At 39.7% G+C, this 18,007-nt stretch overlaps 1 protein-coding gene across 1 annotated transcript; it reads right to left on the bottom strand.

The window, feature by feature from the left end:
- Window positions 1–3,262: 3,262 nt before the first annotated feature.
- Window positions 3,263–15,612, bottom strand: LOC128398825 (vomeronasal type-2 receptor 26-like). The gene is made up of 6 exons (XM_053360082.1): window positions 15,470–15,612; window positions 12,523–12,814; window positions 10,195–11,061; window positions 7,622–7,849; window positions 5,948–6,074; window positions 3,263–4,164 (listed from the first exon to the last, which is right to left on the bottom strand). The coding sequence occupies exons 1-6, from the start codon at window positions 15,610–15,612 to the stop codon at window positions 3,263–3,265; spliced, it is 2,559 nt and encodes an 852-aa protein (XP_053216057.1).
- Window positions 15,613–18,007: the final 2,395 nt, after the last annotated feature.

Here is an 18,007-nt window from a genome sequence, read left to right as displayed (position 1 = left end):
GCATACCTTTTCTAACTTGTAGAAAAAAAGGAAGAAAATCTATTAAATGAACTCATTAAGTAGCACAAAGCAGGGATGCCACCTTGAATAAAATATTGAAGGGCCCAGGTATGACCTGCCCTGCATAATTGATCACATCACACACACACACACACACACACACACACACACACACACACACACTATATGAATGGCAATGCCCATCAACTTTGCGGGGGACTGGCTCCCTAAAATATTTTATTGGGGAGAGCAAAGGGGCCTAAATGCCAAGGAGTTGGCTCCTATGGCACGAAGTTTCCAGTTTGGGAATAAATTAACATGTTTAAAATGTTCATATCATCACTAGAGGCAAAATTTACCTTCTCTTCAGTCAAAGGTCCCAGGATGGGTAAAGGGGTAGATCTTCAGCATTCACTAAATGTTGTATAATGAAGGTGCAGGATGGGTGCCAATGGGGATAGAGTTCCACAACTTAGGAGCTGATATAGAGACTGCCCACTCTTGGGCTGCTACCCCTGAGCTTTTGTGTGCTGAGGAACTACCCAAAGGACCCACTGTCGATCTTAGCACCCCCCGAGAAGCTCTGTATGGAAGGCGGAATTCTTTGAGGCATTTGTGTTTCTGTGGCATATTTATAATCAATACACACACACACACACACACACACACACACATATATATATTATGCAGCTCTGTAAATATGGAGAGAGGCTCAGAACTTACAGGGTTAAGAGTTCTGAGTGATGACGTCTCACATTTTGAGGCGGGTTTAGAACACTGAAGGGAGGGTTTTTTACTGCGTCTCTCAGTGTGTGCGTGTTTGCTCCGTGGAGAGAGCAGCGATGAGTGAACTGTCGCCGGGAAATTTATAGCTGTTGTGTTTTGCTAAGGAATAAAGACTTTAAAGATAAAGAGACTGCTGCATCCAGCCTGAATTATTGCCCTCACACGAACAACGTTTCCTGCTTCTGTTCCGCTGTGTTTATGCTCTGCTGAGTCAAAGGTCCTTGGGGGAAGACCAGAGCCGCGCAGAAAAGTGTGCCGGACCCCCGGACGCCATTTGGCTCCAAAGTAAATTGTGTATATACCTGATCAGGTGCTGGTTATTTCAAGAACTCTGGAGTGTATATGCATATACACGCTGGTATATGCATACCAGAATTGTTTGTATTTTTAGAAGACAAGGATCAATAGGACTTTACCTCTTAATGAAACTAAGAAGTGAGGTAGAAATAAGAATAAAAATTATAAGGACATCTACTGATATCAGGCAGGTTCCTTCACTAGACTTTTTTTGGTACCTTTGGTACCTTGTAAAAAATCTTTTGTTAAAACAAACCTACCCATATAAGTAAAATGCTGGTGTGTTTTTGAATCTTTTTTTAGTTTAATACTTTAATAAATATTTTAAATATTTATTTATTTATTTACAGATATTTTATTGCTCTTTTTCATGAAACAGTTATTGTAAACTGAGTTTCTTTCTTTTCACAATCAAGCTGTATATAAATTTTATGAAATAAAAAATAAAATAGGATTGAGGAATTATGTCTGACAACATGAGGGTTGTAGCCAACATGTAGAACAAAAACCACATAGATTTTAAAAGCGTGCTAATAAGACTAAATTATTGTACAGCCTTCTTTGGGTCATTGCTTGTATCACCTACATAAGGCAATTCTAAGCTGGGCTGTCACAGTAGAGCTGGGGTAAGGGGTATACCTTACATAAGTCCATCCACAAACTTTGTTGCTGGGTGTTCGCTGAATGAAATTTCATCAAACATGCAGACATATTGAGTAGCAATTGCTCCAATGGTGAGGTCTCCTGTCTGATAATACTGGTACGGGAGCTGGAAGGGATCTGTCAAGGTACACATAACAGTGGGTGTCTCACATTCACTTTGAGGAAGTTGCAGCCACAAAATAAGAAGCAGGAGAAGGAATTCCTCCAGCTTCTTGGACAATGCCCAGTTCCATTTATTATCTACCATCAGCCTTGTTACAACTTGTTTACATCCATGGCTCCAAATCCTTTTGCAATGGGAATTGCACATATCTGTCTTAATGCTTCAGTCCACCCAACATCCCATTACTAAATGGCACAGAGCTATTTTATAATAGATTTCAGACTATGCTATTAATTCTGTTTGTGAACTCTACAGTCCACATGGGATTTGGCAAGATGGATGGTGACATGTGGTAATTTGTGATAATTGAAGTGTTCAGAGCCATCTTCCAAGAGTATTGCATTCTGGAAGATTTTACTTGCATCAGGAAAAAACCTGAAAAAACATGTTTGCTGCCTCTCAGCATGGTTTACAAAGAAATCATGTGTTCCAATTAATGCCCTGATTTACTCTAAATCAACTTGTTAATAAATTATTTTCCATTTTCCTACTGGAGCCTCCATATGATCTCTTTCTCATAGTTAGTTCTGAACAACTTGCCTTTAGCTATCAAAACAGGCTTAGCATGACTTTGACATTTTGTCATATTGATTTAATAACAGGAAGGGAATTCATTCTCTTCTTGGCATTAGAATGTGTCAACAAGTTGAAAAATATTCCAGGCAGAGTATGTAACTTTTTAAAAGACGTTTTTAATTGTTTTTAGAATATCTTTTAGGAAAAAAACAAAAAACCAGAACCCCTATTTTTTATGTTTTAATTTTATTCTATTATTGACACCAGGAAACTCTGTCCACCACAAGCTTCACACAAAGTTGTGGGTGAGCCAGGGTGTCAAAAGTTGAAGAGAACACAATGAACTGGGGAGGGCTACACAGAAACAGATATGTATAATAGAAAGCCTTTGAAAAGTGTCTGGTGGAGGTTTCTTAATTGGCCTGTAATCTTTACATAGCTGGGACATTAAGGTATGTAATTGAATCTATTAAAAAAATGTGAAACCTGTCATTGGGGTCTCTTGTTTCTTGTATGCAACACCATTGTTTTTGCTGCCCATTCAGTTATTACCAAAGAATATAATGGCCTGCTTCACAAAACATCCTATGATGTACAATCTGAACAGAGCATTGAAACCTGACCATCTTAAAAATACAAAGTCTAATTATATATGTGTAATACATGTGTAATATATTTTGGGTGTTCAATATAAACTACATTGAAAGTGCAGAACTGTGTGAAAATAAAATGAGACTTGAAAATGCAAGAGCCAGGAAATATGTTTTAAGGGTTTGTTTAGATTAATGTTCACAACTGAATAACAGTGCAAGAATAACTATCCTAACACTTGAGTTCCTATATATTCCTCTTTATTAGCTGTTCTCTGCTGTTCAAGGAAGGCCTTAGGATAATTATGTAGCATTTGGGGGCAAAGATACAACAAAGTAATCCAGCACTTGAGGCCAGGATGGAGAAGATCTCCACAGCCACTGTGTATTTGCCCTTAGTGCTCAGGTATGCTGGAACAAAGGACAACCAAACACTGCAAAACACCAGCATGCTGAAAGTGATGAACTTGGCTTCATTGAAACTGTCTGGCAACTTCCTGGCTAGGAAAGCCACAGTGAAGCTGATACTGGCAAGAAATCCAAGGTATCCCAGAACACAATAAAACATTGTGATGGATCCCTCATTGCATTCCACTATGATTTCTTCAGCTATAGAGTCCATGTCAAAATCTGGAAATGGAGGAGTGGTACTGAGCCATACAGCACAAATAATGGTTTGGATAAAGGAGCAGCTGAGAAGAACAGTATTGGCCAAACCTTTCCCCACCCATTTCCTCATTCTAGATCCCGGTTTGGTGGCCATGAAAGCCACAACCACAGTTATCGTTTTTGCCAATATGCTAGAAACAGCCACTGAGAAAATGATGGCAAAAGAAATTTGTCTTAAGTAGCACGTTACTGCATTGGGCTGACCAATGAACAGCAAGGCACAAAGGAAGCAGAGCAAAAGGGAGACTAGCTGACAATATGTAAGTTCCCGATTGTTGGCTTTGACGATGGGAGTATTCTTGTGCTTGATGAAAATTCCTAGTACCAAAGCTGTGATGAAAGAAGAAGACAAGCTGAAAAAAACTGAACAGATTCCTAAAGCTTCTGTGAAAGAGAGGAAGTTTGGTCGCTTGCAGAGGCATTGATCTCTGTTTCTGTTTGGAAATTGATCTTTTGGGCACTGGAAACAGTTATCCATGTCTGAAAAACAGAGGGGGGGGGGAATCCCTCAATAATTAGTAATCAGAAAGATTGCATTCCCATCCCAAAAGTTATTTACATACTCCCTCTCTCTCTCTATATATATATACAGTGGTACCTCTGGTTACGTACTTAATTCGTTCCGGAGGTCCATTCTTAACCTGAAATTGTTCTTAACCTGAAGCACCACTTTAGCTAATGGGGCCGCCCACTACTGCCACGCCACCACCGCACGATTTCTGTTCTCATCCTGAAGCAAAGTTCTTAACCCGAGGTAATATTTCTGGGTTAGCGGAGTTTGTAACCTGAAGCGTATGTAACCTGAAGCGTATGTAACCCGAGGTACCACTCTGTGTGTGTGTGTGTGTGTGTGTGTGTGTGTGTATTCTTCCTGAGTCCATGACACCAATTTCATCTCAGAAATACTATAGCAAACTCTAATGCAAAAATGTCAACTGAGAGTGATTGTGTAGATGGCAAACCTATTGCAAGGTCAGGCAGGATGTATCCAGCTTAGGATACAGTGGATCTCTGGCTGTTTCCCTTTATTGCTCCCTTTATTGTATCTAGCATCCCTTTGGGGGACAGAACCTGAGCCTTATGGTGAAGGGAGTTGTACAGCCCCTAAGCATATGTAGGCAATTCACATCTTACACTTAGTATACTAATGTGATTGCAGCTTTGCGTGGTTGGGGAATAATAAATAAATGGAGAGTGGAGACAAGTCACTCTCCCTTTATGTATTTTCTCCACCCCACTCACCCACAGCTGCAATCATAAGCTTATTTGACTTTGAGAAGGCAAGGTGGGGGCTTTGGCAACATACCAGAGCCCTTGCGCTGTGTTCCCAAAACTGGGTAAATGAGGCACTGGACTTTGAGAAGGAGGCATAAAGGCTCTAGAAGTGTAATAGAGTCCTTGTGCCTCCTCTTTGAAGCCTGGTACCTCACTTACCAGTCTAGAGGAAGTCAGGGGTGAGGTCTCTATGATGCTGCTGGAGCCCTCATGCCACCTTCCCATAGACAGGTAAACAGCACTCCACCTTGCAGGGCATTCTTGGCTTTATTTATTTTTTTGTTTATGTGTGGACCACCACAACTGAACCCTCATGTAAGGGGCAATACATATGTATAACAAAAAACTCTACATCTTTTTCTCAAACACAAGCAGACAACATGATCCACTAGTGGTCTGCTCAGTCTATTCTTAGGGCCACTTCAACATATATATATATATATATATATATATATATATATATATATATATATAAAGACCCTTCTAACGTTCATGGTGTTCGCTGCTAACGTTGTAAATACCATTGTTCTTGAGCTGCACATGATACATCAGAAATGCATGTGTCAAAAAAGCTTGTTTGGGATATTTATTATCATTCCTCAGACTTATAATATTTATAAACTTGATGGAATGAAAAAAAAGCAAAATTGATCAATTACCACTACGATGGTTCCAATATTAATCAAATTCAAATCCTTTATTGCTTAGCTGGTGGAGGCATAATCACATTGTACAACAATACAGTAAAAATGGAAATAAATCACTATATATTTGATGTATGAGGCTTATTTTGAACATATAGGGTTTTTTGCTAATATACAGGGGTAAGAAGTTTGGTTGTTTATTCGATACATTTGTACTGTGTATAACAAATTATCAATTTGTGTTCTAACTGGATCATCACCATTCTTTTGGGAAAGATGAACCGGAGGTAGAAGAAAAATGAAGAAAAATTTATGCTCATGAAATTGAACATATTGTTTCCTACCCTTTTGGTCCGAAATCTTCCCATCTGGACATGGTACACAATCATAGCAACAGAATGGCTTCCCCTCTTTCTTTTTTCTGCTGTATCCAGGAAGGCAATTATCATTACACTTAGCAGTTGGCAGGATCTATCCACAAAAAGAGGAGAATAATTGCTCTGGTATCTAATCAATAAATTAATACTATGGTGTTTTAAATTAATACTATGGTGTTGCTTATCATGGGCCAAGAGGTTTCTAAGGCTGCAGTTCTATTTACAAATTCCTGAGACAGCTTGAACTAAATGGGACTTATATCTGAGTAGACATAGCTAAGTTTGCATTGCAAAAAAATCAGCTACTTTAAAGGAGTCAACCATTTTAAAGGAATGCTTTAAACAGAACATAATGGCTTTGAAAATAGTTATGATCTTATGATCGTTGTTAGTGCTCTTGACTGAGTTGCTCAGAAGCTGGGTGATTCTGAGCCTAGATTAACTAAGCAAACCACACTTGACTGTCACATTTGGAGTAGATGTCATAGTCATGAATCTCAGTAAGTAAATTCCAAGAAGTTTTAACCAGAGATGTTATCCTATAATGAAGGAACGTGAACCTAGTTCACTGAATTGTGAGCAATACTTTTGGCATAACATTTTGATACCTTTAAAATAAATTCACTACAAGGAGGTTGTTGACTTCATACTCAGTAACAATGGGACTGACATTCTGAAGAAGCTTATCACATGCTGTATCACTATTAATAAGCTTCAGCATCCAAACAGTCCAATGAAAATACTCTACTGGTACAATTCTAAGGATCATTGAGTAGTGGCTCCTTTTGGAGCAAGTCATCCAAGAAATGACAGTAGATATGTACAATCCCTCTCATTCAATTATTCCTTAATGAAGCACTATTAACTTGAAAAATACTGGAAATGATACTACAGTGGTACCTCGGGTTAAGTACTTAATTCATTCTGGAGGTCTGTTCTTAACCTGAAGCACCACTTTAGCTAATGGGGCCTCGTGCTGCCACCGCGCCGCTGCTGCACGATTTCTGTTCTCATCCTGAAGCAAAGTTCTTAACCCGAGGTACTAGTTCTGGGTTAGCGGAGTCTGTAACCTGAAGTGTATGTAACCTGAAGCGTATGTAACCTGAGGTACCACTGTACTTGTATCAATATAATTGCCTCCTTTTCCTCTTGACCCAAACTGTTTCCCACTGAAATTGCTGCTAAAACATAGAGGAAAAGCAGTTGTTAGCAAGTAGTTTCAGTGCAAACAGCGTTGTGCACTTGACTAAGGCATGATACCACTGCCCATCAGCCAACAGACAGTGTGGCTTGCTCAAGAAAAGGAACAGCTGGTAGCTGACTTTACAATCTTAACTGTTCCTTTGTAGCCACATCAGTCCCTGACCTGACATCACATCTGACATAATGTAGAATAGGTGTGGCATCATTAGTGAGGAATTTTGCTTCATGAGCAAAATTAGGTCTGCAAGCTAGAAGTTTTCTGATCCTGTAAATAGTGATAAAATAACAATAATATTAATTTCAATTAATAATATTTCCTTTATAAATCATTATTCAGGTTGTCTCATAGGCATAATCAAGTATCTTTTTGTGAGAGAATTGGATACCAAAGACTATGCCCAACTAATATTTTCTCTTGTACCTTTATTTTTATCCTACCTGATTAAATGTGTTGTGCCATATGACAGCCCCTTCATTAATGGTGAATGTTTGACCCTGTGTTGTGTATGGATCCATCTCTCCCACTTTCACTCGTGAAAAAGATTGGTTTGGGAAGGTAACCCAATTTATAATATCAAATCCCGCTGCCAATTCACCATTCTCATTTAAAGAAACAGTGTCTCCAGCACCATTGTTGAATGAGGTACTCCTTAGGAGAGAATGAAGCTAGAATGAAAAGTGGCAAAGGCAAAAACAAAACATCAAATTTGCAGATGACACCAAAGTGGGAGGGATAGCTAATGCTGCAGAAGGCAGGATCATGATTCAAAATGATTTTAACAGATTGGAGAACTGAGCCCAAACTAACAAAATGGATTTCTACAGAAGGGGATGCTCTGCCTACCATGCCCACCTTTCAGGAGGCAGAAACACATTCCACATCACCTAGGTCCAAAGGAGGTGTGAACAGATGGAGAAGATCCTGTCTTCTCTGCAAAGTGATAGATTGCTTAATAAGGAACAAAAAAATCCTACTTTGTCCTAAAGTGACCACCCTAGCCACACTACAGGGAAGGTCAGTATGTGGAATGGCAAAAAGAAGAATGAGAGCAGGAGCATTCTGGGCCTAAATGCACTCAGTTGCCCCACCCTCCGTGTTGTCATGCACAGGACACTGCATGTGGACGGCAATTTGTTCTTAAGGCAGATGGCTGTTGGGGCTTCAACCCCAGGCTGCAAAGCATGCCATGCAAAGCAAGATCAGAAGTGGAGTGGGAACTGGCTTAATAAAAGACCACCACTTTATTAACTGGTTTTTTAAATAGAGTTTTACTCTGGGAACAGCTCCAAGGAAAGGGAAAGTTGCCATAGTGTGTGCCTTTTAAAAAAAAAAAAACCTGTTACAAAACAAGTATTTTTGTATTAAGAAAATGGAAAGATCACAGATACTCAACCCAAAATTATTAGGAATGTTCAGTGCCCTAACCAATGGCCCACTGATTTCAGTTCTTCTTTCTCCACTCCCACTTCCTATAATGTCCATGAAAAAGCTATTAAACATTATTTAATAGCTGGGAGAGATCATCAGGGGGTTTGGGCTGGGTGTTCATCAGTATGCGGATGATACCCAGCTCTACCTCTCTTTCAAATCAGAACCAGTGAAGGCGGTGAAGGTCCTGTGTGAGTGTCTGGAGGCGGTTGGAGGTTGGATGGTGGCTAACAGACTGAGGTTGAATCCTGACAAGACAGAAGTACTGTTCTTGGGGGACAGGAGGCAGGCAGGTGTGGAGGATTCCCTGGTCCTGAATGGGGTAACTGTGCCCCTGAAGGACCAGGTGCGCAGCCTGGGAGTCATTTTGGACTCGCAGCTGTCCATGGAGGCACAGGTCAAATCTGTGTCCAGGGCAGCTGTTTACCAGCTCCATCTGGTACGCAGGCTGAGACCCTATCTGCCTGCGGACTGTCTCGCCAGAGTGGTGCATGCTCTGGTTATCTCCCGCTTGGACTACTGCAATGCGCTCTACGTGGGGCTACCTTTGAAGGTGAGCCGGAAACTACAACTAATCCAGAATGCGGCAGCTAGACTAGTGACTGGGAGTGGCGGCCGAGACCACATAACACCGGTCTTAAAAGACCTACATTGGCTCCCAGTACGTTTCCGAGCACAATTCAAAGTATTGGTGCTGACCTTTAAAGCCCTAAACGGCCTCGGTCCTGTATACCTGAAGGAGCGTCTCCACCCCCATCGTTCTACCCGGACACTGAGGTCCAGCTCTGAGGGCCTTCTGGCGGTTCCCTCACTGCGAGAAGCCAAGTTACAGGGAACAAGGCAGAGGGCCTTCTCGGTAGTGGCGCCCTCCCTGTGGAACACCCTCCCACCAGATGTCAAAGAGAACAACAACTACCAGACTTTTAGAAGACATCTGTTCAGGGAAGTTTTAAATGTTTGATGTATTAGAGTATTTTAATATTTTTCTTTGGAAGCCGCCCAGAGTGGCTGGGGAAGCCCAGCCAGATGAGCGGGGTACAAATAATAATAATAAATAATAATAATAATAATAATAATAATAATAATAATAATTCTACCACTTCATTTCAGAAATATTTACTTTGAGAATAGCTCATTCACTTATAAAATCTATCCCATCCAGCATATATCAGATGGCAAACATTACCCTCCTTATTCATACACTTAAAATGTAACTTTACAGAGATGTGTCCCTAGAAGACGCTTTCGGTGTCGACATGGCACTATGATACAAGCTCTTTTTCTTATTCCCTCTTAACACATATTTCTTCATTCATCAACCTATAGTGACATAGAATTCCTGAATCTTCATTGATTAGCATCAATAACTTTTAAGGGGAGTGGGAAATGAATTGACCTTCAACAGATTGATGACTTCTGCTGTGCTTTCAGGTGGCAGGTAAGGAAAGAGGTCTGGGAACAGGAGTGACCAGTGTATTCACGGAATAAGGAATATAGTGCATGGATCTGAATTTCCTGAATTGTGTGTCATCACACAACAAACTACATATTACAGGAGAGCTAGTTTTCATATGAAAATTACCTGCCAAGGTTGCACTTCTGGAAGATCCAATCTACTTCTGTCCAACATTGCTCTGTGTTTTTGCCTGGATGAGTACATTTTCTGTAAACTATGTGCTATGGCATGAACTGCATTGTAGATGCTATAGCTTTGGCCAGTCATACTTATTTCAAAGAGAGTCCCCGGGAGACTGTTCAGCTTCTCTTCACCAGTGCAAGTAACTGATCTCATCTCTTCCTCCTTAGAATCAGGAAATGAGCAGTTGAATGCTTGCTGCCAGAAGATCCTCAAAAAATCATTGTCTTTGGACGTCTTAGCATGTAAGACCTGAAGGAATTTTCTGAAACCCAAGTCTTCATTTGAGTGTATTGCAAGAGATAATGAACCATGAAACACCTGTATGTCAAAAGCCCTGTGCATCACGTCAGCTGAGAAATCCCACTGGGCTGTTGTTATCCACACTTTACTGATGGATGTCACTTTTATATCTTTCAGCATTGCATATATAAGCATTACCCATGTCAAATATGTCATGACACCAGTTTCTGCATTTACTATCAATACATTGACTTCAGAATTGGATAGATAACTGGCCTTGTCCAGGATAGAGTCAAATGAACTCAACGTCTCTACAGCATGAGTTGTGGCTGGTATTTTTTCATTGAGGGCTGTGCAGATTCCATGCTTCAAAAGCATTGGCATTAAAGTCTGCACAAATTTCTCTCCATTATCATTCTCCATTGAGAGGATCCCAACCCACGTCCATTGGAAATGAAGAAGAAGCTTGACAATCCCTTCATACTGATACTCTTCATTGGGCACCATCCGGTAGAATGGAGGGAGCTGGCTTTTATCATCCATCTCTGGAGCATTCACACAGTAGGCAATCTAAGCCAAATAAAAATTATACATTCATCAAAAAATAATCATACAATGACATTATGCAATTAGATTAATAATGTAATAGCACCATATTTTCCCCTTCCTTGTTGCCAGGCTTCCTGCTCTCATTTTTGTATACACATCTTTTAATTCATGAATTCATTCTGTAGTTTAATTGTAGAGCACTAGATTAATTCAGTTCATTTTATGCTAAATGTCATACTTTCAGAAATTCATACTCTATCTTTTTGTTTGTGGCATGCAGGTGAAATGTCAATTAGTTTGTGTCAGGCTGCTGCCAGCAACTCCCACGGCTGGTTGCCAGGAACGTACAAAGACAAGGAAATGTTTCTTACCGTCCACTTTTGATTCAATATTTACAGAGAGAGGCCATAGCACCCAGCCTAATAATAATAATAATAATAATAATAATAATAATAATAATAATAATTTATACCCTGCCCATCTGGCTGGGATTCCCCAGTCACTCTGGGGGGCTTCCAACAAAAGATTAAAAATATGTTAAAATATGGATAATGGCATTGTCCCGAGTGAATCTCCACCCCCCGCCTCTTCCATGTCCTCATTCGTCAGTCACATAATCTCCTCTACAGGTGCTGATACAGTAAGTGCCCCCTGCCTTTGAGCTCTTTGCTCTCCTACTTTCAAGGATTGCTGGGTCCTGGGAGAGGGGGGTTCTGGAATGCTTTCTAAAGACACTGTGTCTGTCTGCTGTCACCCCTCCGGTGCTCCTCTCCTTCCTCCGCTCCCATTATTTCCCAACTTTCCCCCTCATCTGCCTCTGGGCTGTGACCTCGCTCAAACCCCTGTTGTAATTCTAAACTGTCTTCCTCCTCACTGGAAGGGTCAAATTGCCAAGTCCCTGACAGTTTGCAGGTTTTCTATGTATCAACAATTGTGACTCTCTGCCATAGGAAGTAAGCACTTCATACACCTTCCCACATTGTCTTAGTTCCTAACACTACTTAGCAGTAAAAGCAGCAGTTATGCTACTAAGCTTGGCAAAAATTGAATATATGAACACATATGCTGCATATATGGAATAGCATGATAATAAATTGTCACAAGGACAGTTCAAAGTGCTGGTGCTTACCATTAGAGCCCTACATGGTTTGGATTAAGGATACTTGAGGGAGCATCTTCTAGCCCAGAGATAGGGAGTCTATGATCCTCCAGAATTGTTGCAATATAACTATCATATCCCTATCTATTGGCAAAGCTCATTGGAGCTGATGGGAACTGAAGACCATCAACAAGGGTGGGTGGCACACCTTGCCCAATCAACCACTCAATACAATAAGATCTTCTTCAGTGACCCTGCAACAAGTCCACAAACCATCTGAAATGAAGCTATTTGTGAAGGTCCAAATAGTTCACTATCATATTTTATTGGATAAACATAATACAATCTATGGAAAACTTATAATGTCAGGTGATTTGTTCTACCTGTGGAATCTTGTAGATGCCTAAAAGAGTAGTCATGTAAAAGGAAATTTCAAAGCTAAGTCCTCCGATGACAGCTATCATATTCTTTTGCTTAAAACATTTGAAGTTGGGAACAATTGTTTTCTGGCTGGAAAGAAGTTTCAAAGTATTCTGATGGATCATTCTTGCATTTAGATAACTGTCATAAATGTGAAAGCCAAGGCTGACATTTAGTAAGGTCTCCAGGTTTTTATTTATCTCATTCACTGCAAAAACCAGAGACAGGATATGCTGGTAGTTCTTAGACTTTGTCCTAAAGAAAAGAATTGTATCATGTGTGTTATTATTAATAATAAAGGATCAATCATCCTTTTCAGAACAAGGATGAGTCATTTATTTATTCAGTCTGCCCATTGTGTTTTGGGCAAAAATGCATTTGACAAGGCCTTATCCAAAATAAATAAATAAATAAATAAAAAACAATATTTAAACAATGGTCTAGCCCTATATATGGAAATCTAAAAGCTGAAAATCTAAAAGCTGCGGAACTCCCTCCCCACAGAGGTGTGTCTGGCACCTTCATTACACAGTTTCTGGTGAATGCCAAAATACACCTCTTTACCCTGGCTTTTGACACCTGAGATGTATATTTTTAGGACCCAACTTATTTTTGCTCCTGTATATTGTTTTATACTGTTTTTAATGTTGTGTTTTACTATTGTAAGTCACCCTGGGAGCTTTGGGTGAAGGGTGGGTAAATGATGATGATGATGTTAGCTGGTGTCAGTGCCAGATTTACATATAAGCCGAACAAGCTATAGCTTAGGGCCCCACTCTCTTGCCCCCCCTATACTTCTTCTTAATTGTATTTCACTATTAATATACTTCTTAATTGTATTTCAGTTCAACAATTACTTTGATAAAATACATATTTTGTTATGTGCAAATGGCTTTAAATACATATTAGATCCATAAATTACCATATAGCATATATTCAACACAAAAAAACAGCGGCAGTTGGTTGTTGACAAAGGACAGCTGGACATATAAAGGGCCCCATTACCTTCAGTAGTTTAGGGCCTCATCAAACCCAAATCCAGCCCTGGCTGGTATAAGTAAATTATCATCATCGACCTTTATTACGGTCCAGAGACCCAACAAATCATTACAAAGCAATACACAATTCATACAGCCAACCTCCAGGTTAAACAAGCAGTTTGTTTAGAATATAGGTATAAGTAAATTAAGCAAAGTTACACCAGTTTCAAACCCTGTGTAGCAGTGGGGCTGTTCCTGGTAGAAGGAAAACAAGCTTTTAAAATATTGTTTCATACAGGATTTGCTGGTCACATAACTTAGCTGAAAGGGTTTAGAATCCAGGCTAAGTCCACCCCCTCCCTGGTCTTGCCATGGTATACTCCCGGGGTGCCCCTTTTCTAGGACTTACACTGCCAGCTGTGCCTGTGTTTAATGCCATGTAAAATCAGAAATCTCATTTTCATGATTTTGGGCTGGCTCATGAGCTGATTCCTAGCTCACGAATATTAAGTCCCCAACAACCCCAGCTCAGCCAAAGATATGTCAGTGTAACTGGCTTATTCCATGTCAGGCAGGGCTTAGCTGACTGAACCAAGGTCATTGCAAGTATCCAAAAGAAGTGTTTTGCAAATATGGAATAGGTAGGATTGTGGGGAGTGTAGAGGCTAGATCCTAGGTCCTTTCTGATTGATCACATAACCTGGAAACCCAGCATAGAAACCTCTTTTAAAGGCTTGTTTTTGCACCACTAGTTTTAAGCACAGAACTTTATTCTGGCTTAATTTACATTGGTGTACTTTATGCCAGCTTCTTGTGCAGAGGATTGGTTCCATAATGGAACAACTGCAGATAAAGCATGGAATACCCTATCCCTAAATCCCATTTGAGAATCTTTTGTCACATATTGATAGAAAAGATGTTAGTACAAAATATGTATCTCCCAGATAAAAAGAGCAGAAACACAACCATCAAATAAGAAGAAATAGAAATGGTGTATAATGCAATTCAGTTTAACAATGTCACAGGCAGAAGGTTGCTTGGTATTTAAAAATATTCCAGCTATGCTAGAGTGCATTAATTTAAAGGGAAAAAATAAGGAAATATTTCAATGGTATTTTACTCAACATAAACTGAGCAAAAGATGCAGTCAAAATATGTACTGTTGGAGATGTAAAAGAACTACTACAGACTTTATACATGTTAAAACAATACATTTGGAGGCCACAATTCTGCATGATTATGTATTACCATGTACCCAAAAACAGTCCTCCTTTGCATGCAATCTGAAGTAATAAATGCTGATCTACAACTAGCAATAAACATTTTGACAAGGGTCAAACTATGTATAGCCCAGCAATGGAGAATTCCCCCATAACTGTAGAATGGCTGAAGAAAACTTGAGATAATATTATGGTGATAAAGCTGACATACAATATAAATACTATAAAATATAATCTTCAAAACAGGTTTATGGAGAGATGAGCCTTTCCCATTCAATTTTGGAATAAAAATGTCAGATGAAATAACCCCTTATAACTGATTTAAATTAATCCATCTATATGTAATGATACCTTCCTTTCTTTTGTCTCACCCTTCTAAAAACTTCTTCTATTATACCCTGCTTTTTAATTTCATATCAATGTATTGTAATACTTATTAGAAGAAATAGGAAGGGATTGTGAAGGCCATTAAATAATATGAGGTGAATGAGGAAAATGTGGAATATAGAGTGGTCATGAAGAATAAGAAAGCAACGTAAGCACAAAAAAAAAAAATCACAGAAATGTCAAACACATCATGTAAAGGAAAAACCATACACAATTTTAATAAACCTGCTATTAAACCTAAATACAAAAAAACTCCTGTTCTCTGATCATGTTGCTGCTTGTATAACATATGTGATTCTATTCAGCCTTACATAATTCCTTACATAAGTTCATCTGTCATCTTTGTTGTTGGCTGGTTGTTGAATGGTATTTCATCAAAGATGAAGGTGTTTAGTGAGGCAATCATGTCAATGTTTATATCCCCTTTCTTATAATACTGGTGTGGGACCAGGAATGGATCAATCATGGTACACATAGGAGCTGGCGCCTTGCAGTCAAGTTGAGGGAGACCCAAAATGAGAAGCAGAAAAGCAAATACCCCTATCATCTTGGGTGAATTCATCAAAAAGAATGCCCGGAAATGATCTATTATCGGCTACCAGACTGGATACATCACTGAAGATCAGGCGGGCAGCTGCAGCTCTGCCTGTTCACCAACCAACACACCAGCACTTAATAGGACTGGATATTTTTTATCAACTTTCAGACTGTGTTATTGATTCTGCTTGTGAGCTCCAGAAATCCATAGGAGGCTTGAGCAGATGGATTATGTCCCTGAGTAATTTGTGATAATTAAAGGTTCCAGACTAATCTCCCAAGAGTATTGCATTGTACAATACACGACTTGCATCAGAAGAAGAGAAGAAAATATGTTTGATATATAGTGGTACCTTGGGTTACAGATGCTTCGGGTTACAGACTCCGCTAACCCAGAAATAGTACCTCAGGTTAAGAACTTTGCTTCAGGATGAGAACAGAAATCGTGCAGCAGCGGTGCAGCAGCAGTGGGAGGCCCCATTAGCTAAAGTGGTGCTTCAGGTTAAGAACAGTTTCAGGTTAAGAATGGACCTCCAGAACGAATTAAGTTATTAACCCGAGGTACCACTGTATCTCAGCAATCCTTACAAAGCAATCCTGCCAGGCTACTACTATTATTACAGTCATACCTTGGAAGCTGAATGGAATCCATTCCTGAAGTCCGTTCAACGCACGGCTTCTGCAGGAGCTTCCTGCAGACAACTGGAAGTCACAGAAGCCCCATCAGACGTTTGGCTTCCAAAAGAACGTTCACAAACTGAAACACTTGTTGATAGATCTCAACCAAAACTCTCTTCTACCGGCTGCTAAGTCTGTGTAGTCCAGGATGACGACTCAGGAACATAACGTGCTGAACAGTAACTTGATTTGTATTTGCTTTCATTATATACAGAGTATAGCACAGCTTTGTGCAAGTTATTATATACACAGACTCAATTCAAACTTAACACACCAACCTCTGAACTCTAACACCAAACTACTGTGTCATGCTGCTTATAAGGGAAAACTTTTAGCCAATCATCACCTATTGCTAGGCTTCCCTATCTCCAAGCAGACTTTCGCATGTACTCTTGTTTAATTTGGCTTCTTGCCAACTCACTAATTGTCCACTTCAAAGCTGCAGTTTCTCACAAACCTCAACAACACTCACTTCCAGATTTGTGGCATTCGGGAACCAAAACGTTTTACTGCTAAGGTGTTCATCAACCAAGGTACGACTGTATTATTATTTCATTAAATTTTTATATCACTATTCATTTGAGGATCACAGGGAGGCTTCCAATATAGCATATTACAATAAAGTGTATTACAGTGTGATTGTGGATGGAATATATGTTTTAAATACCTGAAGGAGGAAGAGGAGAAACTCATATCCACAACAAGTTCACCAGTAGCTGTGTTTATCTGATACCTCTTAGTTAAACATTGACCAGAGGAAGCGGACATGGAAGAACAAGACTACTCCTCCCACTGAGTCCACCCAAACAGTACAACTGCTAAGGTTAGATTCAGTGCCTAAATTGCCAGCCTGACAACAGTGCCTAAATTGCCTAAATTGCCAGCCTGACAACAGGACAGAGAGTCAGTAACTCCATTAACACACAACTTTACTATTACTTGGTTTCTTCTGGCGGAAGACAGATGGATGGGAAATCTTGACTATAGCAATGTTTTGTATTATCTGTTTATTGAAAAATACATATAAGTAACAGAGAAAAAGTAATGCAGAGTTCCAAAATTAAATAATAACAGCAAACCAGTGTGCCAAATTACTATTTTGCTTGAATATTGAAATACCTCAAGAATGACAAAGAATGAGAAGGTGGAGAGCTATAGGAAGACCCCTAGACCACCCATGTTTGTCTGTTCAAGTATTCTGACAAAGTGATGTTTCAGACATTGGTGAACCATGCCTCACACATTAAAGCATCAGGAGACTTCCAATGATGGGCAAGAACTGGCAGCCACTAGCAACATTAAGACTAGGTTTTTATGTGTGATGGATGGGATGGCATTGTTCTCTAAGGAGGGAAGAGGCAAAGATGGATCAGCAAGCAAGTTTTTGTACTGAGTTTGGCCGTGTGGTGCAGATTGCTGACTCACCAGTATGAGGGATGAGGGGGACTGACAGCTCAAATGGATTATAGAGAAACATGTGGAACAAGAAAGAGTGTGTCTTTGAGATTTTATGATAATGTTTACACATTTTGCTTGGCATTTCAGTTGGGAGGCCTCATTCTTGTTTGCCATAAGGGGTCAACCTCCACTAAAAGTACCATGGAAAGACCTATAAGGCATTCATTACAGTGGTGCCTTGAAAGACG

The sequence above is a fragment of the Podarcis raffonei genome, chromosome 13 (genome assembly GCF_027172205.1).
Source record: "Podarcis raffonei isolate rPodRaf1 chromosome 13, rPodRaf1.pri, whole genome shotgun sequence".
In the NCBI taxonomy this organism is placed as follows: domain Eukaryota; kingdom Metazoa; phylum Chordata; class Lepidosauria; order Squamata; family Lacertidae; genus Podarcis; species Podarcis raffonei.
This window is presented reverse-complemented; position numbering and strand designations above follow the sequence as displayed.